General features: G+C 46.7%; 6 protein-coding genes and 1 pseudogene across 6 annotated transcripts; 4 read left to right on the top strand and 3 right to left on the bottom strand.

Moving 5' to 3' along the window:
• Positions 1 to 1,804: 1,804 nt before the first annotated feature.
• Positions 1,805 to 2,496, top strand: LOC127766515 (histone H2B.5-like). Its single transcript, XM_052291578.1, has one exon. It carries the CDS (start codon positions 1,879 to 1,881, stop codon positions 2,344 to 2,346), a length of 468 nt encoding a protein of 155 aa, XP_052147538.1. The 5' UTR covers positions 1,805 to 1,878; the 3' UTR covers positions 2,347 to 2,496.
• Positions 2,497 to 3,977: 1,481 nt separating this feature from the next.
• Positions 3,978 to 5,240, top strand: LOC127784817 (uncharacterized). Its single transcript, XM_052312211.1, has one exon. The coding sequence runs from the start codon at positions 3,978 to 3,980 to the stop codon at positions 5,238 to 5,240; it is 1,263 nt and encodes a 420-aa protein (XP_052168171.1).
• A 1,219-nt stretch (positions 5,241 to 6,459) lies between these two features.
• LOC127766507 (uncharacterized) lies at positions 6,460 to 7,713 on the top strand (annotated as a pseudogene).
• A 166-nt stretch (positions 7,714 to 7,879) lies between these two features.
• LOC127766491 (putative receptor-like protein kinase At3g47110) lies at positions 7,880 to 12,553 on the bottom strand. The gene is made up of 3 exons (XM_052291543.1): positions 12,306 to 12,553; positions 8,776 to 12,185; positions 7,880 to 8,675 (listed from the first exon to the last, which is right to left on the bottom strand). The coding sequence occupies exons 2-3, from the start codon at positions 11,546 to 11,548 to the stop codon at positions 8,251 to 8,253; spliced, it is 3,198 nt and encodes a 1,065-aa protein (XP_052147503.1). The 5' UTR covers positions 11,549 to 12,185; positions 12,306 to 12,553; the 3' UTR covers positions 7,880 to 8,250.
• Positions 12,554 to 14,581: 2,028 nt separating this feature from the next.
• Positions 14,582 to 17,477, bottom strand: LOC127765299 (putative pentatricopeptide repeat-containing protein At3g15200). The gene is made up of 2 exons (XM_052290169.1): positions 17,355 to 17,477; positions 14,582 to 17,136 (listed from the first exon to the last, which is right to left on the bottom strand). The coding sequence occupies exons 1-2, from the start codon at positions 17,413 to 17,415 to the stop codon at positions 15,593 to 15,595; spliced, it is 1,605 nt and encodes a 534-aa protein (XP_052146129.1). The 5' UTR covers positions 17,416 to 17,477; the 3' UTR covers positions 14,582 to 15,592.
• A 691-nt stretch (positions 17,478 to 18,168) lies between these two features.
• On the top strand, positions 18,169 to 18,703 carry LOC127760849 (uncharacterized). The gene has a single exon (XM_052285170.1). The coding sequence runs from the start codon at positions 18,169 to 18,171 to the stop codon at positions 18,562 to 18,564; it is 396 nt and encodes a 131-aa protein (XP_052141130.1). The 3' UTR covers positions 18,565 to 18,703.
• A 335-nt stretch (positions 18,704 to 19,038) lies between these two features.
• Positions 19,039 to 22,316, bottom strand: LOC127760848 (short-chain dehydrogenase TIC 32 B, chloroplastic-like). Its single transcript, XM_052285169.1, has 9 exons — positions 22,169 to 22,316; positions 21,872 to 22,033; positions 20,614 to 20,845; positions 20,419 to 20,498; positions 20,170 to 20,323; positions 20,007 to 20,085; positions 19,766 to 19,850; positions 19,574 to 19,620; positions 19,039 to 19,440 (listed from the first exon to the last, which is right to left on the bottom strand). The coding sequence occupies exons 2-9, from the start codon at positions 21,987 to 21,989 to the stop codon at positions 19,270 to 19,272; spliced, it is 966 nt and encodes a 321-aa protein (XP_052141129.1). The 5' UTR covers positions 21,990 to 22,033; positions 22,169 to 22,316; the 3' UTR covers positions 19,039 to 19,269.
• Positions 22,317 to 24,372: the final 2,056 nt, after the last annotated feature.

The following is a 24,372-nucleotide window of genomic DNA, read 5'->3' as shown; positions in this document are numbered from 1 at the left end:
CGAATTGCATCCCTCAACCGCAAAACCGGGTATATTGCCTCCTCCAAGTGTTAAAACCAGTGCAACACGACTCCCTTTGTGGTTTTTAATAGTGGTTTTACTGACGTGGCATCCTAGTCATCGGGAAAATAATAAAAAAATAACGTGAGGGCCCACATGTAAGTGGCATTTCTCTTCCTCCTCTTCCATGACTCACTTCTCCCCTTTCCCTCTCTCTCTCCGCGGATAGAGCACGACCTTCACCAAGAAGACGTGCACAGCCAGGGGAGCCGCCGGAGGTGCGGTAGGGATAGGGACCGTCAGAGGATGTGAGCGCACACCGCAGGAGAGGGGCTCGCCGGCCGCGGCGCGCGTGCGGGGAGGGTTCGCTTGCCACAGCGCAGGCGTAGGGAGGGGCACGTTGGCCGCGACAACACGGATTCCACCTCCTGGATCGGCGAGACAACACGGTGACCACCCAAATCCGGCAGCTCAACGGCAGTCTCCGCCCCCGGGAGGCTGTGGTAGTGGCCGGTGCTAGGAGGAGGACCTAGTAGGCAGTGGTGTCTTGACATCGACGGCGGCGACAGGAGCCGTGGTGGGAAACGGCGGGGCGGGAGCCATTCCCTTCCCATGGATGGGACCACCATTGCCGTTATGAGCGCCGCGAGCTGAGGGCCTAGAGCTGGCGGAAGCGGGAGGCGATGGAGGAGGGTGTCGATGTCGTCCCAGCGAAAAGTGATGGGGATGGGGGAGCAGGCCGCATCGCCAATCTCGCCAGGGAGCGGTGATAGTAGTGGCAACCGGGAGCTATTCTAAAATTTGCCGCCGCTGCCCGACGAAGGGACAAGTGGGGCTGACAGGTGGGTCCCATCGTTTTTTATTTTTACTCTTGTCACCTATATGTGGGACCTACTTTTATTTTTAATTCTTTTGATAACTAGGCTGCCACGTCAGCATGCTCGGATAAGTCAACATGCCACGTCAGCAAAAACCTCTTTCAAAACCACCAAAAGAGTTAATTTGCACCGGTTTTCGGAGATGGGGGAGGCATTATACCCGGATTTCCGGTTGAGGGATGTGATTCGACCAAGAGCAAAAGATAAGGGACTAAAATAGACTTATTGCGCAAAGAAATAGCTCGATTAGACGACTATCCCAGACACAAGTAGCTGGGCCATTTGCGTGGGCCGAGAATTGGAAACGGCCCAGTCTCCAAGCCTGCAACTTGTACTGGGCCGTGAGCTAAGCTAGTACGCCGAAAGAAAGCCCAACCATGAAAATTCGTGAAATTTTTTCATTTTAAAATTTTTATTTTTTAATATTTACAGAAATATTATACCATCCAAAATATTTACAGAAATGGCCCCTGCCGTCCAATTGGAGGGCGGCAAGATGTGCGTATTTTGCATTAAGGTCCCTTGCTGCCCTCGACAAGGGCTGCAAGGGGGCAAATGCAATTTTCGCACTACTAAAAATGCATTTTTCTAGTTTTTTCCTTTATCTTGTCTGTCTCTCATGTCACCCTGCCTCTGTAAATATTTTCGCAGGTATAATGTTTCTGTAATTATTAAAAAATAAGAATTTAAAAATGAAAAAAATTCGAAAACTCGTAATCCCCGCGCGCGCGACGGAAACCGCCTACTCCTCCGTTCCCGCGTACACTTTCCGCGCCAAAACGCATCACAGCCGTCCAGCGGAACACAACACCAATCGTGCGCCACAAGATCCTCCACGTCACAGATCCGCGGCGCACCCGCCTCCGCCAATCAGCGCCCAGCTCTCCCCTCCTTTAATACCATCGCCGCCGCCGCCTCCTCTCCGCAACTCGCAACCGAATTCCCCCAAATTTTCCGTCTTCCCTTTCCCTTCCCCGAGAAGAAGAGAGCAGCGGCATCCATGGCGCCCAAGGCGGAGAAGAAGCCGGCGGCGAAGAAGCCCGCGGAGGAGGAGCCCGCGGCGGAGAAGGCCGAGAAGGCCCCGGCGGGGAAGAAGCCCAAGGCGGAGAAGCGGCTCCCCGCCGGCAAGGCCGAGAAGGGCTCCGGCGAAGGGAAGAAGGACCGCGCCGGGAGGAAGAAGGCGAAGAAGAGCGTCGAGACCTACAAGATCTACATCTTCAAGGTGCTCAAGCAGGTCCACCCCGACATCGGCATCTCCTCCAAGGCCATGTCCATCATGAACTCCTTCATCAACGACATCTTCGAGAAGCTCGCTGGCGAGTCCGCCAAGCTCGCGCGCTACAACAAGAAGCCCACCATCACCTCACGGGAGATCCAGACCTCCGTCCGCCTCGTCCTCCCCGGCGAGCTCGCCAAGCACGCCGTCTCCGAGGGCACCAAGGCTGTGACCAAGTTCACCTCAGCTTAGATTCCATCTATTGGTAGTATTTAGTTCTGTCTACTATCTGGTAGTGGTAGAAATGGATGTCTTATTAGTGTGTAGTTGGCGGTTGTGGCGCTGCTTTTGGTAAACTGTTGCTTATTTATCTGAGATATTAACGATGCTCTTCTAGACTTCTATGTGCTTCCTGTTTTGTGATTGTTCGATTTCTTGTTTGTGGTGTTCATTCTGTTTGAGATTACTACGATACTGTGAAATTTTCTGGAACAAAATTGATGTTCTGGTATGCATACGTAGCAACTGAGGACATGGCAACTCACTTCAGGAATAATTCTGCTCCTGGCTTGTTTGGTGTTCTACACTTTAACTCATGCGTTTTATGTGTGGACACAAACACAATTGCTTGAATTGGATAGATTCTTGCTGCTTGCTAGTTTGTACTAGAGGAATTTGTCGCTTTTGTACTTTGAACTGACAATCTAAGGTGAATTTTAGAGAAGGAACCACAATGGCAAGTTGGCAATTAAGCAAGAAGGATACAAATGAGATGAATTTTACTCTAAATTGTCAGTTACTCTGGCAAATAAATATATCTCTAAGTGAGAACAATTGCTAACTGAAAAACCATATATTGCTTCTATTATTTCAGGATTATTTCCTATGAGAGAAAAACCATATATGGCTTCTGTTATTTCAGGATTATTTCCTATGAGCTTGGGTATTGTAGGCTTGCAGCTGTTTTCCATGTCCGAGTGGAGGCTTTTCCTTCTGTTATAATACCTATGTGAACTAATTGGCAAACATGAGGTATGCATCTCTTATTGCATGCATCTCTACTGCTACATCTCTTATTGATGCTCGCTCTTGAGGCTGTTGCTTTGAGCAGGATATGCCTAGCATGAAGACAGAAACGAGACACTCCTGGATTCTGCTCTGTATAATGTCATCCCGTGGTTCTACATGCAGCCAGATTGTTGAGTCTGCTATCTCCAAAGTTATGTCTGGAAGAGCATCCTTGGTAAACTTATTCAGATCTAATGAATCTCTGAACACGTCATCCGTTGGACTCTTTCCAGTAAACATCTCAAGCAGTAATATTCCGAGACTAGGTCTTGTTTGGATCTTTTGGGCTATTAAATAGCCCTCCAGAATCTTGCTATTTAGGAGTATTAAACGTAGATTATTGATAAAACCAATTCTATAACCCCTAGGCTATTTTATGAGACGAATCTAACGAGGTATATTAATCCATGATTAGCGGATGATTACTGTAGCAAATCATGGATTAATATACCTCGTTAGATTCGTCTCGCAAAATAGCCTAGGGATTATGGAATGTGTTTTATTAGTAATTTACATTTGATACTCCTAAATAACAAGATTTCAGAGGGCTATTTAATAGCTCAGCATCTAAACAGGGCCTATATATAGGCCCAACATCCAGCCGCGTTTCCGCCTGCAGCGGCGACCTTCACAGTTTGTTTGGCAACTCGAGAGAAGGGGATTGAGAGTTTACACGAGAAAATTGATCGTGAGATTAAGATGGGAATTTGATTTTTAATCCCACTCTGACTAGGTTTCACCCACCTCCTATACAATGCAATACATTAGTAGATGCAATCGCTGAGGCCTTTTCACGTACGTACGTGCACACACCCATGGCGGACAACGACGTCATCGCGGCATTGCCGGAGGACGTCCTCCTCCAGGTCCTCTCCCGCGTGGCTGACGTCAAGAGCCTCTTCATGCTCGCCGCCACATGCCGCCGCTGGCTCCGCCGCTTCACCGACCGCGCCTTCCTCCGCGACCTCTGGGGCGGCCAGCGCGCCGGCGACCTCCTCGTCTTCTTCTTCCACCGGCAACGCAACTCGGCCTCGACATTCGGCTTCCTGCCGGCGCCGCCGCTTCGACCCCTCATCCCCTCCAGCTACGACGGCGAGCCCCTGACGGCGCGCCGCGGCATCCTCCTGATGCGGCTTTCCCCCTCCAACGACTGGTCAGAGGCGACCAGCCACCTCCTCGGCCTCCTCAACCCTATCACCGGCGAGCACCACGTTCTCCCGCATCTGAAGGGCCCCTCCAACCTTGGTTCCTTCGCCGTCACCAGCTGCGCCATCATCTTCTCCGACGACCTCGCCGGGAAGCAGCCGCAGCCGCCATCGTCAGGCCGCTTCATGTTCTCGCAGCTGCTCGTCACCACCAAGCACAAGAGCATCAAGACCGTGCACCTCCACTCGTACTCCGCCACGCGCAGCAGCTGGGCCGCGCCCGCCGTGTTCCTGGATCTCCGCCGCTTCTCCCTGGTGGGCGAGGGATCATCGTCATCCGCCGTCGTCCACCGCGGCGCGGCGCACTGGCTGTGCACCGACCACGTCGCGCGCGCCACCCGAGACGACTACCTGTACAAGCTCAGCGTGGAGGTGGGCGGCACAGCCACGGCCACGCCGCGCGTCTCCATGACGAAGCTCCCCGTCCTCGACGGCGGCACGCCGACGCCGCTGCTCTGCGTCGGCGGAGACGGCGAGCTCACCATCGTCTGCGTGTTCATCATGCACGTCAGAGTCTGGAAGCAGCAGCGACGCGGCGATGGCGATGGCGACGGTGCGGCGGCGTGGCGCCGCGACGTGATTTGGATGCCAACGGAGGTGTCCAACTACCCCAAAAGTTACACGATGGCGCATGGATTGGGACGCAGGGGATCGGTGGCCATGATGTACAGTAGCACCGGCGCTGTGTTCGTCCTCGACCTCGACAAGAAGGTGATGGAGAAGGCCATGGACTGCTTGCTGCCCCTGCGAATGGACCATTCACTGGATCGGCCGCCTGTGCCGTACGAGATGGACTTGGTGGAGTTCTTTCTGCTCCAGCTTGGTGGTCTATGCAGCAGAGGTGATCTACAGGATAATCAATTAATTAATTGATTGATTGATTACACATGTTTATGGCCCCGCGAAAATTACTCATGTTATGCAGTAGAAAAACGAGGGTTAATTGTAGAATAGGGGTATGTGCGGGAAAAAAAAAGTAAGTTTTGATTTAAGGACAACAGCATATTATTATCATTGATAAATTCTTCAAGTGTTATTAAGGTTTGGTAATTGGTGTCACCTTTTTTTTTTCCTTTTTTTTTTGACTGTCTGATCCTTTGTTCAGCAATTTTTGTTCATTAACAATATGGCATTGTGCATTATCCACCCTGATTTATGGTCTGGTCGTTTGCTCGTTGCTTACGCACAACCTGTGAGGTGAGCGTGACCGTGCGCCGAAAATGCGGGATTTTATAAGGCTCACGCAGATTATGCAAGTTGGCCATGTCGAAGGGTACAGGAGGAAGAGGTTTCATTTTTCTCCCTCACCCATCTTCCTCGATTCTAAAGATGTGGCTAGAGTGAGGTTTAGTGTCGGTTGTTAGAATTGGGTTCTGATCTTTTGGACAACCTTGGCTGTAGTTTCTTCGTTGGCTTAGCGACGGCCGATCTAGTGATAGTTTTCTCTTGGGTTTGTGTGTTGGTGCGTGGGTGGTGGTTATTTTTTCTTCGTTTTTCTAGTTACGATATCCCAGGGTTATAATTTTATAATTTTTTTCTACTTTATTAAGGGCCTATTTGGTTCTCTACCCTACCAATTAATTGGTAGTGCTAAAATCTAGACAACTTTTAGCACTACCAATTTTTTGATAGGGTAAAGTTAGCTAGTCTATGTTTGGTTTAATACCAATATAAAGCTAAAATTTAGTATGAGAGTGAAGAAGATTTTAGAATATAGCCAAATTGAGCGTAGGCACTATCAATTGTTTGGCTTCAATCTAAACTAGCACGTTTACTATTAAAGTTATCAAAATTTTGGTAGGGTCTCAGTCCAAAACAGCCCTAATATTGAACTTCGCAGCTCGATATTTGGTGATGGCGGTAGGAATTTAGCGCGAAACCCATTAAGCCACTGGCCCATCTACGCGTCGTCTCCAGAAACAGCCCAATTTTCATTTCCTAGGCCCAACATCCAGCCATGTTTCGGCATGCTTCGTCGAACCCCCCATCCCCCAACCACCCCCACCCACACACACCCCCCAATACGCTACGATTCATATTCAGAAAAGACTTTCTCATCTACTAGATGCAATCGCGGGAGATCATCTAACGCCTTTGCACGTACGTACGTGCGCACACCCATGGCGGACGACGGCGGCATCATCGCGGCATTGCCGGAGGACGTCCTCCTCCAGGTCCTCTCCCGCGTGGCCAGCGTCAAGAGCCTCTTCATGCTCGCCGCCACATGCCGCCGCTGGCTGCGCCGCTTCACCGACCGCGCCTTCCTCCTCGACCTCTGGGGCGGCCAGCGCGCCGGCGACCTCCTCGGCTTCTTCTTCCACCTGCAGCGCATCAAGGTCTCGACATTCGGCTTCCTGCCGGTGCCGAGCTCGCCGCTCCGCCCCCTTGCCTCCTCCGGCTCCTCCAACTCCGTCCAGCCACTGGCGGCGCGCCGCGGCGTCCTCCTGATGCGGCTTCCCATCACCCGCCTCCTCTTCCTCTCCAACCCCGTCACCGGCAAGCGCCACGTGGTCCCGCGCCTGGAGGAGTACTCTGACCTTGGTCCCTACAAGGTCACCAGCTACGCCATCGTCGTCTCCGACGACCTCGCTGGGAAGCCTCAGCAGCCGGCATCGTCAGGCCGCTTCACGTTCTCGCAGCTGCTCGTCACCACCAAGCACGCGAACAGCATCACCATGTACGTCAACTCGTACTCCGCCGCCGGCGGCTGGGCCGCGCCCGCCGAGTTCCTGGATCTCCTCCGCTTCTCGCTGGCGGGCAGATCGACGCCATCCGCCGTCGTTCACCGCGGCGCGGCGCACTGGCTGTGCACCGACGACGTCGCGAGCGCCACCGAGGCGACCGCCTGTACAAGCTCAGCGTGGAGGTGGGCGTGCCGGCCGCAGCCACGCCGCGCGTTTCCATGACGAATCTCCCCGTCCGCGCCGGCGGCGCGACGGCCACGCTGCTCTGCGTCGGCGGGGACGGCGAGCTCACCATCGCCTGCGTGTTCCCCATGCACGTCAGAATCTGGAAGCAGCAGCGACGCGGCGATGGCGACGACGATGCGGCGGCGTGGCGCCGCGACGTGATGTGGATGACATTGCCGGCGCCTTACCCATACTGCGTGCCGCTGATGCATGGCTTGGACATGGGATCGGTGGCCATGATGTACAGGAGCAGCGGCGCCGTGTTCGTCGTCGACCTCGACAAGAAGGTGATCGACAGGGCCATGGACTGCTTCCTGCCCCTGCGAATTGGCCGCGAGATGGATCTGCCGCCTGTGCCGTACGAGATGGACTTGGTGGAGTTCTTTCTGCTCCAGCTTGGTGGCCTATGTGGAGGAGGGTCTACATCTACAGGATGATTACACATGTTATGCAGTGGTAAAATAATGAGTAATATAAGCACCAGCATATGAATTGAAATGCATGGACCATATGCAGGAAAGTTTTTGATTGATAAATTCTTCAAGTGTTGTTATGGTTTGGTAATTGGTAAAACAGCTCGAAACCTGTTCTTTCCGTCCCACAAAAACGTGGCGCAATCTCATAATCTGATTTTCATGTGTGATTACAGGTATGATTTGAATTTTCATTTTGTACGAAAAGGATGAACAGTCAAAAATGTTTCTGACAGTTCTCCACATAGTAGTATTGCCGTATTGGTTGTAATGTACACATCGGCAGTTACTGAACGTTCTATTAGCTTACATTACATATAGCCATATGAACTGACGCAAATAAAGACTGACTGATATGAACCACGAACGAAAATGCTACATCTTCAGCGTCTCAGCTTTTGTTTCTCGGAATTCTGGCAAGTCGCCATCGGCAGCTGAGCTGTTAAAACATTTTCCCCAGCAAGCATATCTTATTCTTGTACACTCTTCAGGCCTAGTTACTCACTGTTGCTTCAAATCGCTGCTAATTTGTTTCGTCTCCTCTTCCATGTCCACTGAAAGAGAGCCAGAAAACATCAGGTAAGCGTCGTCTCTGATCGCATGCATCTTCAGGGCTGCATCTTGTATTGGCATTCGCTCTTTGGGTTGATGCTTTGAGCAGGACAAGCCGAGGCCAATGACTGAAATCAAACACTCCTGCATTCTGCTTCTTGTGATGCTATCCTCGGCGTCTACATGCACCCAGAGCGTCGGATCGGCTATCTCCAGGATTCTGTCAGGATGAGCAGCCTCTGAGAAACTGTGCAGGTCCAAGGAATCTCTGAACATATCGTCTGTTGGGCTCATTCCTGTAAACATCTCAAGCAGCAATATGCCCAGACTATAAACATCGCCAAGAGTTGAGACCGCAGAGCCTTCCCCATACTCTACAAATATTTTGGAGTTCATTAGATTCACCGGAATGTTAAATTTGTGTAAGAACTAGGAGGTAAAAAGCAAAGAAACAAAGCATAACAATTCAGTTACCTGGAGCAACATAGCCAATGGAGCCTCTTATTCCGATTGTGTTGCTTGAATTTTGCTGTGTTTTGCTCGCGCTTTCAGTTAGGATTCTTGATATGCCGAAATCTCCAACTCGGGCACTCATGTCTTCTGCAAGAAGGATGTTGCTTGGCTTGAGATCACAATGAACGATCGGCGGCTGGCAGTGGATATGAAGATATTCCAGAGCATCCACAATATCAACAGCAATGTCCAGCCTTTGAGTTAGGCTCAAAGTATTGTCAACAATGGGCATATCAGATTTTGGATGAAGCCAACCATTTAAGCTGCCATTGGGCATAAACTCAAAAACTAGTGCCTTGAAATCTTGACCTTGGTTATTTATGCTTGAACAGCAAGTGATGATCTTTAGGAGACAACGGTGGCGCACACTTCTCAGTGCGTCGCATTCTGCCAGAAAACTTCTAGTAGATCCAGACCGTTCAAGGTTAAACACCTTTACAGCGACAACAATTTCCTCATCAAACAAAGTGCATTTATAGACTACACCATAGCTTCCTTTTCCAAGCAAACTGTTCTGTGAAAATCCCTTGGTTCCATTTGACAATTCCTGGTAAGAAACTCTTTCAAATTGTTCCTCCACAACTGGGGTTAGGGACTGGCCCTTCTTCCTATGTACAGGCTTTCTACGACGAATTAACATAATAATCACCATAACTAGAGCTAAGAACAAGACCACAGCTATTGATGCCAGAGCTATTTTAAGAGACCTTAACCACCCTTTGCTTCTCTTTCTAACAGCATGCATGGAGCATGGAGGTAAGTTAAGATGAGATATTCCCCCACAAAGCTCACTGTTTCCAGCTAAAGACAAGTAAGATAAGTTCTTAAAAATACCTTCTTTTGGCACTTCACCTTGCAGATCATTGAAGGATAGATCCAGCATTGATAACGATGTCAAATTCTGCAGCACTGCTGGGATAGGCCCAGACAAGTTGTTATACGCTAGATACAACTCTTGCAGGTTGTGGATGCTACCAAGGGCATCAGGAATCACAGCAGAAAACTTGTTCATGGTTAGGTTAAGTACACGGAGCCCCTTAATGTCCCCCAGAAACACAGGTATAGTTCCTTGGAACGAGTTACTGTCCAATAAAAGTACAGTGAGCACTATGCAATTTTTTATACTACTTGGTATCTGGCCAGACAATTGGTTTCCTGACAGAATCAACTCGTTGAGGCTAGTCAAACTCCCAACTTCAGAAGGAAGGGGTCCAGAGAGGGAGTTGTATGATAAATTCAAGTACTGTGAAATGGAAGGCAGCTCCAATATTTCCTTTGGAATCGAACCATTGAAGTGATTTCTTGATAAATCAAGAACATTCAGGCTTTTCAGCTTACCAAGATTCGCTGGGATTGGTCCTTCCAAGTTGTTGCCTTGCATGAATAGCTTCATCAGATTGGTAAGGTTTCCTACAGAAGACGGTACATGGCCAGACAAGCTATTGTTATTCAGGTATAGCGTAGTCAAGTTTTCCAGCTTCCCAATGCTCTCTGGAATTACACCTGATATTTCAGTACTAAACAGGTATAATGATCTTAGACCAACCAAATTACCGAAATCAGAGGGGATGCTTCCAGAAATCCTACTGCCACCCAAGTAAAGTTTTTGGAGAGTCTTCGAGAGGTTTGCGATCGAAATAGGGAACTGCCCAGTGAAATTGTTGTTACTGAGAACTAAAATCTCTAGCTTACTGCAGTTTGTCAATGACTCAACAAATTCCCACCCCTTTATGTCCCCTGCTTCAAGCATATTAACACCTAGTTGCAGATTCTGCAGAGCATTCAACCTCCCTAGATTATGTGGCACAAACCCACTAAATCCGTTCATTGATAGCTGCAGACTCGTGAGGTTAGTGAGATTGGAGAACGAGGAGGGAATTTCCCCGCTGAACTGGTTGTTGAACACTGCGAAAGACTGTAAATGAGGAAACTTTTCATCGATATCAGTAGCAATGCTTCCATCCAGCTTGTTGTTTCCTGCATCAAACCCCATTAGCGACGACAGATTGTACAGGGAAGACGGGAGTGCACCACTCAGGTTGTTGGAGCAGATGTCGAGGAAGTAAAGGCGCGGCATGTTGCTGCCGAATTCAGGAGGTATTGTGCCCTCGAGACTGTTCATCCTGAGGCTGAGGTATCCCAGGGACGTCAGATTGGCCAGTGAAGCTGGCCAATGGCCGACGAAGCTGTTGTTGTCGAGGCCTAGCACCTGGAGCTGTGTCAGCGTGTTGCCGAGCTCCGAAGGTATGTGCCCGGCGAGCTTGTTGCTGCCGAGGGCCAGGTATTCCAAGCTGGTGCAGGATGTCAGATTTCTGGGGACCTCGCCGGAGAAGGTGTTGAAGCTTAGGTCGAGTTCCCTGAGGCGGTGCAGCTGACCGAGGCTCGCGGGGATGCCACCGTGCAGCCAGTTGTAACTCAGGTCAAGTTTCTGCAACGACGTCAGGTTGCCGACGGCCGGCGACAGGGTCCCCGAGAGATCATGGCCGGGCAGGCTAAGCGCCACCACCCGCCCGTGCCGGCCACACGCCACGCCCTCCCAGCTGCACGGCCCGGCGCTGCCGTTCCACGACGCAAGCACGCCGTTGCCACCACCGTTGCCCACCGCCACGGCCTTGAAAGCGAGCAACGCTGCGGCGTCTTCTCCGTCTGCTCCTCGCACTGCCATGAAGTGCAAGAAGATGGACATGAAGACGGACAGCAGCAGCAGCAGGAAGCTAGCAAGAGCCATCGCCATGGTGGTTGCAAACTTGCAAGGTACACAAGTGGAGTGACAAGCAGTGCCCCAGAGCACCGTATTTTAACCCCACGACGCCATGATCCCAGAGTGCCATTGGCGAGACGGCGAGGACACCGAGTCAAAATCTTGACTTGTTTAGCGGTCTCCGCGCTCACAGGGAGAGAGACAGGAGTGGGTAAGATACCATGTCGACTTGGAGCAGTGCATGTTACCTTTTTGACTGTTCCCGCCATTCCTTTCCACATCATTTCCCAACTAGATACTTACTGTAACATAGTACTGGAAGGATATGGAAAGCTTGGACGCATCCAAGCTCTCGTCGCTGTCGCCCTCGGCCCTCACACATGACTTAGCTCGCTCCAATTATGTCCTCATCCCTTCTCTGTTCGACCAAATTCCTGATAATTTCTTCCTGACTGATTCCAACAGAGAATCCATTAGGTTGGCAGTCCAGAGTGTTACCTTGTACAGTTGTACGGCCACCCTTTTCCACGCTTGTATGCGGAGTTCCAGACACACGAGGAAAGGTAAAAGTCTTGTGGTGATCCAGGATTAGATTCAGCTTGTGTAGAGCTTCCGTGAAAGCATGGACAACTACAGTTGACGAGCACAAAAACGAACAGCACCGAGCCTCCTGGGAACAACGAGAAATCGAGAATTACAGCAGGCACGGCCATGTCTTTCCACATATGTACAAACATGAAAAGGTCCGTGGCGTGGAAAATTTATGGAGATTAACCAATTGGATGCTCACCTTAGTCAAAGGGGTCAGGGACAGGAAGCTCCTCGGAGGAGTTCTGTCGAACAGGTAACGGGCGCAGACTGAGAACTCCGAGTCTCTGGAGAACAGTTGTGGCTACAGCGACGGGAGTCTCGAAGAAGAAAAAGTATACAGGATTGGGCATCGTACGCGTTGTAGCTGAGCACGGCTTGCAGTGACGGCGCATTCCGCCGCCGGCGGCGGCGGCGACGCGGCGTGGCGGTGCCCGGAGGTGAGCACGAGACCCCGGCGGCGGAAGCGCGCGCGTGAGTGATCTATCCAACAGTGAATGGGCCTTGCGGTGGATATAGCATTTTGGTGGGCCCACAATACCAGAAGGAGGCCCACAAGAAGGTTAGCGCGCAGCCCATGATTTGCAACGGGCTACAACCAAGAGATATACATTTGGGCCCGTGTAAAGGCCCAAACTATTCGAGGCAAGCACGAGATATGGCCCATTATCTGACAGGCCGAGCAACAAAGTTGCTCACTTGCTCCCCGTCGCCGCCGCTTCACCGAAGACTTCTCTCCGACGTCCTCCATCTCCATCGCCGGTGAACGAGTTGACGCGATCTTCTGCTCAGACGAAGAGCGTTTACCTGTCTAGCCGGTCAAGGGGAACGCAGCTTTTCCTGCCGTTTTCCTCACGCGATCGACCGCGCTGGCACGCAGCAGCGAGATCAGATCGGTGATATGATATCCAAGTCCAGATCCAGTGACTCATCTACCATCCTTTCCCGCGAACTGTTCTGTTCCTATTCTCTACCCGTCGCACAAAGGTTGTGGTTAGTTCACACCAAAATTAGAAGTTTGGTTAAAATTGAAACGATGTGACAGAAAAATTGGAAGTTTATGTGTGTAGGAAAGTTTTGATGTGATATAAAAGTTGGAAGTTTAAAAAAAAAACTTTGAAACTAAACACGGCAAATTTCTTATTAGTCCATTTCACCAGCAAATTATTGAGCTTCATTTGTTGGGATTGGGAAATTTTTGAGCTTCGCTTGTTGGGATTGGGTGGGGTAGAATGCCATTTTCTTCTCTTTTTTATTTCCGATTACACGACAGTGGCAACAGTGCACATCGGCCAAATACGCCTCCTAGCATAAGCTAAAAAAAACGAAAGGCAATGGCACATTTTTGAACTCGCTGAAATCCTAATGATAACACATTTTCATGTGCATAATATTTATAAACATCAGAATTTAGGGGTTCGGTTGGCATACCCACATTGCCAAAACTTGCTATACTTCATTTAGCTAACATATGCCTAACATGTGGCCAACAAAATTGAAGCCACATTTTAGCCGTAGGAAAGCAAGCTTGTCACACTTTTACATGCCAATAACATGCGTGACCCACATCATGATGAAGGAATCTTGCCATAAATGTGACATGAATCAAACAGATGCCTAACTTAGTCAAACTTGGTTAACTTGAGTTGTAGTATGGTGAGATAAATTGTGGTAATAAACCAAACAACTTGGTGAATGACTTCACCAACACACCAATGATACTTTTCAGAATGTTATTTTCTTTTCCTGATGGGTGGAGTTATATACCCACGACTCTACAAACACACCAGCTATTCTGTCCTAGGATGTTATTTTTCTGATGTCCCTAGTATTTTTCCATTTCCGCGCACACAACTGCCGCAGATTTCAGTTCAATCCCTCGTTATTATTTCACTCCGCACTCTGCAGTGCGTAGTTCACCTGTGTTTTTACCCAGAACTGTAGTTACACTGAAACATCTCCTCTGAGACTAGCTATTTCATTGTCATACTCCGTATCAATTTTGTTGGTCATTCTGAATTTGTGTTTAGGAGGCGATGCAAGATTCTAGTTGTTGGCCAAAAGTCCGATTTGATATGACTGCGAGATAACCAAACATCCTATTATCGTGCGTTGATCTGATACAAAACCAAAAAGGAGGTTCAAGCGTGTTAACAAAGCGAGATTTCTGTTATTTCCAATTGAGCTGATTGAAACGACAATCTGATACAAAACCAACAAACGAAGACTTAGTAAAGAGAAACCACAAGTAAGTTTCTGTTATTACAATTTGAGCTGATTAAATTTATCAAAGTTTTGCTTGTATTCACGATCACGACTCTCACCACCCAACGCTTTATTCAGAATTCACTAAAGTCTTAATCAGTTGATGATTTCCTCAGCTCTTTCAAATTAGTCCCCCCCCCCCCCCCCCCCCCCAAACACACACACGCACGCACAAAAGAATCCATGAGGTCCAGTACTCCAGTCTGAAAACTGGACTATGAAAAAGAGGAAAAAGATATACTTTACATGCTATGTAGAGTAATAGCATACTTTGAAAAAGTCACCTCTCTTAGTAGTTGTGCTGATGGTTGATGACGCCATTTTCATCAGGTCCGAATTATTTGCTGCTATATAGAGTAATAGATTGTGCTGCGGCAGATGTTTGTAAATTAGCAGTGTAATATACCTTACATTGTTTAGGTTCCTGAACATCAAATGAACAGAATCCTAAAGAGCAGCTACAATTTGCAAAATCGTCAGTTAATTCAGTAACAGTCCAAAACGTTATTTCAGTTATTTTTTTCCCTTCCATTTTGAGGTTTACCAGATTGACTATAAAACCTGATGCAAACAAGGTCACAAGAAAAGAGGGGAATTTATCAGGATACCACGTCCATGTATCAAGAAAGATCTAAAAGTAATGAGACCAACGCATGGATATCTGTTACTTGGATTAACATAATTGATGGAACATCTAATTCCAATTGAACTGAATGCAAAGTTTTGCTTGTATTTTCAGAAAGAATTTTTGATACGCAGAATCCCCAACATGTGTGCTCATGTCCACTGAAGAAGAATGTTGCTTGGCTTGAGATCGCAGTGGATGATTGGTAGCTGACAGTGGTGGTGAAGATACTCCAGTGCATCTGGGGCATCAACAGTAATACCCTGTCTCTGAGCTAGACAGAGGGTATTGCCTGGAGTCTTGACACATTTCTGATGCAATTACCCAATTTACCATGAGGCATATACTTAAGACTGCTAGGCCAGTGCTGTTGAATCATTGACCTAGGAAGTCAATGCTTGAGTAAAAAGTGACTATCTTTATTAAGTAACAGCCGCGCACCCTACTCAATGCCTCACATTCAGCCATGAAACTCCTAGAATATCCAACAAATTGACATCTTCACAGCTGCATAAACCTGGGCTAGCTGGACACTCTTAGGCTAGATTTGGTCAGCCCATAAACCTAAGCCCCCAACTGGAGTATAATCTATTGATGAACTATTTACGAACATGGAATAGTCTTGAAATTGGATCCAGTTTTAGATTCTTCCTGGTAAGAGGTTGTTCTTCTGTAGCAGGTTCATCTTTCTTCATACGTATTGCTTTTACCAATAGCTTCGTCCTTGGTTCTGGTGTCATCCCTCTCGACTCCATCGTTCTATAATACTGCAAAGCCTCATCCAGTTTACCGTGGGAATGGAGTCCATGAACCATTATAGTAAATGATCGTTGATCTGGGCCTGATCCATTCCTCTCCATTTCATCCCATACTAGCTGAACCCCTTTCTCATAATCCCAACTGACATAAAGGTTCAATATTAAGTTATATGTATGAGAGTCCAGTCTGCAATCAGACTTCTCCATTCTCTGCATCAATGAAACAACATCTTTGGGTTTCTCTGTCGTCTTCAGAATGTAGGAGTATGTCATATTGTTTGAAGAGACGCCCTTAACCTCCATGTCATCCAAAAGCTCATAGACTTTCTCCATCCGATTAATCTTACAGAAGTGTTTTATCAAAGTGTTGTAGGTAGCAACATCGGCCTGACAGCCACGATCATTCATCTCACCAAAAATCTCAAGTGCTTCTGGAATCCTTTTCTTGAAGCACAATTGATCGATGATACAATTGCAAATTGCCACATCAGGATTGATCCCTTTCTCCCACATGCTTGTAAATAGTTTTACTGCAGTACTAAGTTTACCAGATTTGGTCAGCGAATTTATGAATGTACCATATGTGAAAAGGTCAGGCTTAAGCTTAGACGCAATTATCTCATTCCACACCCTTTTAGCATCTGCCAAGCTTCCCTTGACACACCAACCATTAAGAATGATGTTCCAGCTCTTTATGACAGGAGGGAACTCATCTTTCTTTTGGAGAAAGAGGGCCTCTGCTTCCTCAACATGCTTGTACCGACAGAGAGACATCAAAAGTATCTGGAATCCGACCAAGTCAAGCTCAAACCCATAATCCTTCCTCTTGTAGAACATATCTATCGCCTCCTGCACCTTGTGCGCACCTGCATACCGGTTTAACAGGACAGCAAACATCCTGTTTGTGACCACAGGCTGGCGGCTCTCCACAGGAATATCATCAAACAGCTGCCTCATGAGCCTGACCTTCTTCATCCTCCCAAGAATGTCAAGCATCTCCGTGTAGGCCCTTGACCCATGTTTATACTGGGGCAGGCCAGCTGCCCATTTGAAGAAAGATAGTGCGACTTTCCAATTGGACCTCTGCTTCTGGAGCACCTTTAGCACAACATCCTCATCCATCTCGTCTGCAAACTGATTGAGAACATCGGCGAGCTCACTGTCGCCATCTCTAGACTTGAGGATTTTAACGATTTCGCTGACATGGACATCCTTGGAACCATCCAAAGCGGTAGAATGACAAAGCCGTAGAGATCCAAGAACGCAGTGAATTGGCAGAACGCTCTGGTGAAAGCGTGGATGTAAGCCTGCCCCAGGAAGCTCCTCTGAGTCATTCTGCCGAACAGTTGGCGTGCAGGAACCAAGGAAGCCGAGCCTCCTAAGAACTGCGCATGAACAAAGTTTACATTAGTACCCCCGCACTTAAATTCAGAGAACGAAATCTCGTTCCACATCAGTATATGCATTCAAATTCAGAGAATGGGATTAATGGACGGACTAAACAGTGCGCGGTGTGATGGACTCATCAAGAGATGATGAAATAATCAGAAGGGGCCAAGAGAAAAAGAAAAAAAGAAGGGGAGTCGGCGCAGGTGGTGCCTACCGAAGAGCGTCCTGCTGGACCTGCAGGCGGCGGAGAGGATGGCGGACGCTGGCGGCGGCATCGTACCGGAGATGAGCACGAGAACGGCGGAGTGAACGGGTACCAGAGCTCTCTCTCTCTCTCTCTCTCTCTCTCTGGTCGATGACTAAATGGGCTACTAATATCTAAGTTAAGCGAAGCTATTGGGCCGACTTGAAAGCCCACCATGTGTTGAATGGATTGTGGCCGACGTGCGGGCCCGTCATGTAGGCTGGGCTTGTGATGGACACAAGAGAGGAAGATGTGCGTGTCCGGCCCAGGATGAGGCCCTAAATATTCGGAGCAATCACTCAGTCCGGCACCGATAGCAACAGATAACTTTGCAATATAACTTGCTAAACAGCTTTTAATATTTCATTCAGCAATGCTGCAAGCCTGCAACTGAACCGACCAAAAGATAAACTTAAATTATTAGTAAAAAGAGTACCCTCACTTTGAGTCGTGATGGAAAGATTGATTAACTCAACAATTTATTTGTTATAGAAAAAAGCAATTTATTTCACATTTCAGAGAGCGTAGCAGGTAGTAGCAGCTAATCTTGCATTGAAAGAAATACTTACTATATAAAATTACATCTATATAGTTCAGTTGTAAGAGCAGCTGAGCTGAGTGGAGCAGCTCGAATAGTTTGAAAAACTGAGCACTCCACTTCACTTGACGAACTGAGCTGAAGTGTCACCGCTCACCTGCTCTCCCGCCAAATCCTCTCAACCCAAAAGCCATTGAGCTGAGCTGCCTCCTTGTATATATCCATGGATCCACCTCGATCTCTGCCATGGCGTTCCCCTCCCTCTCCGTCTCCGGCATCCTCGCGCGCCACCCGGTGCTCTTCTACGCGGCCACCTGGACGGCCGTCGCCACCGCCGCGGTGTCCGTGGCCGCGTTCGCGCCGGAGCTCGCCTTCGTCTGGGCCGTCACACCGAGCACCGGCGCCGGCGCCGCGCCGCTGGCGGCCGAATGCCCGGGCGGCATCGTCCTGCCGCTCGACGGCCCGCCGTGGGACGCCGCCTGCGTGCCCGCCGCGCTGTTCGGCAGGGTCACCCTCGACGTGCTGGTGCCGCCCGTGTTCGCCGCCGCGGTGGTGTCCGCCGCTCTCTGGTTCACCAAGGCCGTTGGCGTGTGGGAGGACGACGACGACGAAGACGACAGCAACGAAGCTACAATGGTGTGACTGAGTGATGCTGTAATTCTGTGACACTTAGACGCCATGCTTGCGATGCATATTAGAATCTTGGAGTTCTTTATCTTAAACATTAATAATGTCTCTGATCAATATCATCATTAACTAAGAGTGACAAAGCAATTGAATTAGGCCGAACTTTATTGAAGTACAGTTGAAGCTGGTTGCAATTCCCTGCTTCTGTATCTATTTGTATAATGTTCTCCAGTTGGACAAATGTTCAGTGAAGGTTTACACTGACAGCAAAATTGACAGTCTTTCATGGCCAAGGTCAGTGAGTGGCAAAATTGACTTGAATTCCATTATTTCAAGCTGCATGTGCTTCGGTAGTTTCATGTTAACACCTGATATGGTGCCTCAAAATGCAGCCTGTTATTAATCCAGATGCTAAGATCATGCATACAAGCTAAGCAAATTCATGGGCAATAGCTGCACATATGTAGGACAATATCTAGCCAGGCAGAATTTCACAACTTCTGAACAACTCATGTATTTGGCAAATATATTAACAAGAGTACAGGTTGATCTCATTCTCAGCCATGACCGAAGGAAACATTAGAAAAGGGTTCACAATACTTCAGGTTCCTAATACTACTGCTGCTACACATATTTATCAATCATCACATACTAGTATGCCATTAACCAAACAGTATCAGAACACTTCTTTTTTTCTGCTGATGATCCTGCTTTGGGCTCTCATTTTGAAGAAGACTTGATCAGCTTTTCGCTGAATTCCCAGAGTTGCTTCGCCAGTGCGTCGTTCCTCGCAAATCTGCTAGTTTTCTCCACATTGCAGTCAGCAAAGTATTGTCCGGTCACTCCCTTGAGCTGAGGGTTCAGTCCTACATAGCAAGTGGTAGCTGCTCCCTGAAAAAAGAAACATTTGTAAAGTGTATTGTTTCAGATGAATTTGAATTTCAAGACAATTCAATTTGTCTTTCAGCATTGCTGCAGAGAATTCGGACAGAAAGAAGAACAGGGAAGATCTTGGGTTCCAAACCTGGGGTACGCTCTTCCACAAGATGTAGGTGGCAAATTGAAGCACCCCTGCAAGTGAAAAGAAAGTGTTTTTTTCAGAACATTAAGGAAATAAAACAGCATTCTCTTTTCAATCGAAGCCTGAAGGTCCATAGCAAAAACTCTAGAACAATGACTCGAGGGAAGGGTAGAGAGAGAACTTGCATATACGTACTCATAAGGAAAAAGGAGTGCCTCATCAAATTGGTCATGATCAATCCAGGATGAACACAGTTAATAGTGATGTTCGCTCCTTCTTCCTGTTTCATCAATGGCACAGATCAAACATGTATTGGTGAATTAGTGATGGAAAATAGACAAAATTAAACGTGTTTTATAGAAAAATGGGAAATGCATAGAGTTTTCAGCTCTGTTCATCTGAATAAAGACATCACAAATAAAGGTGAAGAAAATACCTTCAGCCGTCTAGAGAGCTCTTTCGCGTGAAGTATGTTTGCCAGCTTAGATTGTCCATAAGCCATCTTGTCATCGTATCTGCCAATACAAAATTCTTATTTCAATCTCTAATCCACATAATTTTTCCAACAGAAAAACAACATGAAAACACTCAGCACATACGTTTTCTCGTCGTTGAGTTTATCAAACTCAATTCCCTTCGGATATGTATGGAGGTGAGCAACCGATGACAAGTTCACAATACGACCTTCAATACCTGTGGACTTCGCGGTTGCTTTCATATTATCAAGGAGGAGGTTGGTCAACAGAAAGTGACCTGATTGAGCATAACACATCAGACAGATATCAGTATCATCCAAGCACTTTTTGCATGTTTAAAGTAAATAGTTGATAGTGGTAGAGAGTGAATACCAAGATGATTGGTTGCGAACTGCATCTCAACACCATCTTCAGACAATCCAAACGGACAGAACATCACACCGGCATTATTTCTGCATGACGGAAAAAAAAAGAATATATGAGACCCCTTAATTAACTGAAATTTAAACCAAAGTATCTTTGCATGTTAAAAAAAGGCAAGTGTGCTAAGAGTTTGAAGGGAGTTACATCAGGATGTTCAGAGGAAGGTTCATCGAGTTGAACTGATCTGCAAAAGCTCTAACAGACTTAAGGGAGCTGAGGTCAAGCTTCAGAACATCGATGTGAGCTTTTGGGTTTTCCTCAATGATTTTCTTCCTCACTACCGATGCAGCCTCTGTGTTCCTTGCTGCGATGATGACATGGGCTCCTCTCATCGCAAAGACTCGCGAGGTCTCCAGACCAATGCCACTCGCTCCTCCTGTAAGACAACAGAATTTACAGATTTCCGTAAATTTGCGAGGATAGATGTTTATGAACAGTTTGCAGTAACTAGCTACTGTGAGTCTGACACAACATGAAATTTACTCACAAGAATACAAGATTGATGTTTGGTGAAAACTGAATTCTATGACAGATTGGTTATGGATGCACTAGAAGACTATGATTAATGCTTTTATGAGCAAGTTTAATTGACAAGACCTAACACAGAAAAAGTTACTATTATATAATGGGAAAATGTTTATAGTTTAAGACCACACAGTTCCAAGCTCAAACTCTTATTTTCCACACAAAAAGAAAGGAATATCCAACATCTCCACATCAGGAAAGAGAGGGTAAAAATCCTCAGCCCATTGTCAGAATGGAAGAACTGCTATGCCCTTCCGATGAATTGATTTTCCTTCACACTTCTGTATATCAATCTATGTTTTTGTTTTTTTAGTATTATCTAAAATACCTGATTGAATTATGAATTCTCTGTAGTCAAGAAAGTTCCAGAAATCTAAACCACAACCACAAGATTGAGCAGGAAACAGACAAACTTTCATCAAAACATAATAAACTCTTCTGGTCCACAAAAAAGCTACTTATGCATAAATTTCTCATATACAATTTTTTGAAGAGCGTAGTATTATTTTGATATTATATTAATCATAACACAAAAGGTGGCTGCTTTCATAATCCCAACTCTAAGCCACCCTTACCACCATCCAAAACACAACCAAAAAGGAAAAGAGAGAACAATTTGAGAGAGAGAGAGAGAGAGAGAGAGAGAGAGAGATGCAGAGACTGCCTATGGTGAGTTGGTGACGGGTAGAGAATTGGAGATTATTCACACGAGTTTCTCACAAATCTAACAAAAACATGGCAAGAAACTAACCAAAACCATTAAAAATAAACTGCATTGATGTTTTCAAGAACAGGTTTTTGCTGGCCACAACAACACATTGCAGAGAAATAAATTCCAAGATTCGGAGGTACGGAAGCAGGCAGCTCTGTCTCTTACCTGTGACGATGGCGGTGAGGCCGGTGGCGTCGACGCCGGCGGTGACCTGCTCCGCCGTGGACCCGGAGCCGAACCCGCTCGCGCCGGCCTTCCCGGTGATGAGCGACAAGATGCCCATCTCAAACCACGCCGCCAAGAAACCCCCAAACTCACGATCCAACACTGCACCCCCCAACCCCAAAACCCAAACAAGAACACGCAAAGAAGCTCAGCCACCGCAACGCAACTGAATTCGACCCCCCCCCCCCCCCCCCCCAACAAGAAGTCGCCGAAAAGAACACGCCAAGAAGCACTCACCCTCGCCGGACAGATCGACGAGTTGTTCAATGCGCGGGCGCGGGAGGCGGGAGCGAGGCGGAAGGGGAGGAGGAGGTGGTTATTTATGGTTGGGGGCGCCGGTGCAGAGTTGGTCGCGGAGTTAGAATCGATGCAGGAAGGATTAGGAAGAAGACGAGACAGAAAGGAATTTGGAATCGTCACAGAAAGAATCGAATCGACCTGGATTCATCCAAATTTTAAGAGAATTTTATACGTTTGGGTTTTGTAATTTACTGCTAGTCCGGTATATGAATATGAATATCTCAAAAATGTCCAAATGCTACACCAAATTGGTTCAGAAAGAGGTCTGGTTGGTGTGTAGCAGCGCTTCGTATTCGATTAAAATTCAGGGGAAGTAATTTGCTGTAGATTATGAACTACGTAGCGTGTCACTGTCCCGTTGGGTCCCGTTGTATACATGATGCATTGATGCAGTGCTCCTAATCACTTCCTGATTTGCCATCTATCACTCGTATAATCTCGTACTCCCTCTGTCTCAGCTATGATTTTTCGTGTCCAACTTTAATCGTTTATCCCATTTAATTTTTTGTTAAAAAAACAAAAACATAAGTTATACATAAAGTACTATTTATATTTTATCATCTCATAACAATAAAAATACTAATTATAAAAAAATTAAATAAGACGGACGATCAAAATTGAGTACAGAAACTCATAGTTGAACTTAAAATGGGACAAACTCATAGTTGAACTTAAAATGGGACGGAGGGAGTATATTACTGCCAGTGCCAGCAACCGTGGCGTACTCGACTCTGTTTGGGACAGTTCTAGATTTAAGATTTTTCTTTAACTAAGTATTCATAACTCTAGAAATCTATACATCTAAAATTATGATTATATTGATAATATTTAGATGAATTGTTGTTTGTATTTTATGAGAAATATAAAATTTTAAATCTCACTATAGTTTATCTTACAAACTCTAAATTTAGCAAGTATCTAGAATCAACACCTTGCTTGCCTGTGTTTATATGAGAGGTTTGATTTTCTTTCTTTTTACTAGTATTTTACAAATTAGGCTTTAATTATTTAACATTCTACAGCCCATAGTTGGTCCGATGTGTTACTGGAAATTATTTTGGTCACTCGTCTGCGGTAGCAAATGGGGCCGGCCTACTTTGTATAACCATTGGTCCATTGTTGTCTGATCATCTGATGGTGCTGCATTTGTTGAAGATTAGGTCGATGATGACCGACCGGCCGGCCGGCATGAACGAACTTGAGATCTCAATTCATCATCCTCTGCCAATTTCGCTAATCTCTTTAGTTAATGTATTAACCCAAAAGAATTAAGCTTAATTGATAGGAGTAGTTAATATCTTTTGATCTGTGTGAAACAGTGAAAGAGATATGGGGTTAACATTAACCAACATATAGTTAATTTTGACTATACAAAAAAATATATTATACTGAGTAGTGAGCACTGACACAAATCACTCCATTGTGCAATATAATACTGACACATCTTTTTTAAATGGACTGACACACAAACCCCTCCAAGATAATAGCTCGAGTCAGCTCGTGTGTAAATTACCGAGGTAATTAAAAAAAAGGCTATGCATAATGCATGCAGATTAAAAAAAAGTTACTGACCATTACAGGATTTTGTGGTACATTATTGAAGGAGCATGCAGGACCAGATTATTTGCTGTAACAGCAAGGAATCTGATGGCCATGCTGGTCCTGATCACACAGTGACATTAGATTCCGTCTCATTTCTACAATCTTTTGCCCCTTTTTTTTTCCCATTTCATCATGGAGAGATTTCTTCAGATTTTTCAGTAAGGTACCAGTGATCCAGACTGCCAGTGGATGCATGGTTGGAAGGGAGCCAAGCATCATGGCGCAGTGCAGACACGGGCTCACCCGGTAGTCCCCATTTCATGCCCACTGGTCCTGAAATGCTTATGGACGATGGATTAGGGACGAAATTGAGTTGATATGTCAATTTAGTTCCTTTCAAATATGTCAATTTAGAAAAGCTTTCAAAAAAAATATCGATGAAGAAAGTTCTCGAAGAAATCATAATGCTCAGAAGCTTGGAAAATGTGTCCATAATAATAATAAATTAATAATCCGTAGGCAGCACACCAAACTGTTCTCATCCAATTGCTATGGTTGTATTTAGTTCCTTTCAACTTTCAAAAATTCTTCCATCAGAT

Source organism: Oryza glaberrima, chromosome 1 (assembly GCF_000147395.1).
Source record: "Oryza glaberrima chromosome 1, OglaRS2, whole genome shotgun sequence".
Taxonomy (NCBI): domain Eukaryota; kingdom Viridiplantae; phylum Streptophyta; class Magnoliopsida; order Poales; family Poaceae; genus Oryza; species Oryza glaberrima.
Note: the sequence above shows the minus strand (reverse complement) of the source record. Positions and strands in the feature narration are given on the sequence as shown.

Bases quoted from the DNA above. Each gene is read 5' to 3' on its own strand.
- LOC127766515 (XM_052291578.1), top strand. From the start codon at position 1,879: ATGGCGCCCAAGGCGGAGAAGAAGCCGGCGGCGAAGAAGCCCGCGGAG.
- LOC127784817 (XM_052312211.1), top strand. From the start codon at position 3,978: ATGGCGGACAACGACGTCATCGCGGCATTGCCGGAGGACGTCCTCCTC.
- LOC127766491 (XM_052291543.1), bottom strand. From the start codon at position 11,548: ATGGCGATGGCTCTTGCTAGCTTCCTGCTGCTGCTGCTGTCCGTCTTC. The intron at 8,676-8,775 runs GTAACTGAATTG...AAATATTTGTAG, and splicing joins CATTGGCTATGTTGCTCCAG to AGTATGGGGAAGGCTCTGCG.
- LOC127765299 (XM_052290169.1), bottom strand. From the start codon at position 17,415: ATGCCGCCGCCAGCGTCCGCCATCCTCTCCGCCGCCTGCAGGTCCAGC. The intron at 17,137-17,354 runs GTAGGCACCACC...GTTCATGCGCAG, and splicing joins GTCCAGCAGGACGCTCTTCG to TTCTTAGGAGGCTCGGCTTC.
- LOC127760849 (XM_052285170.1), top strand. From the start codon at position 18,169: ATGGCGTTCCCCTCCCTCTCCGTCTCCGGCATCCTCGCGCGCCACCCG.
- LOC127760848 (XM_052285169.1), bottom strand. From the start codon at position 21,989: ATGGGCATCTTGTCGCTCATCACCGGGAAGGCCGGCGCGAGCGGGTTC. The intron at 19,621-19,765 runs GTACGTATATGC...TTTCACTTGCAG, and splicing joins GCACTCCTTTTTCCTTATGA to GGGTGCTTCAATTTGCCACC. The intron at 19,441-19,573 runs GTTTGGAACCCA...TTCTTTTTTCAG, and splicing joins TGTGGAAGAGCGTACCCCAG to GGAGCAGCTACCACTTGCTA.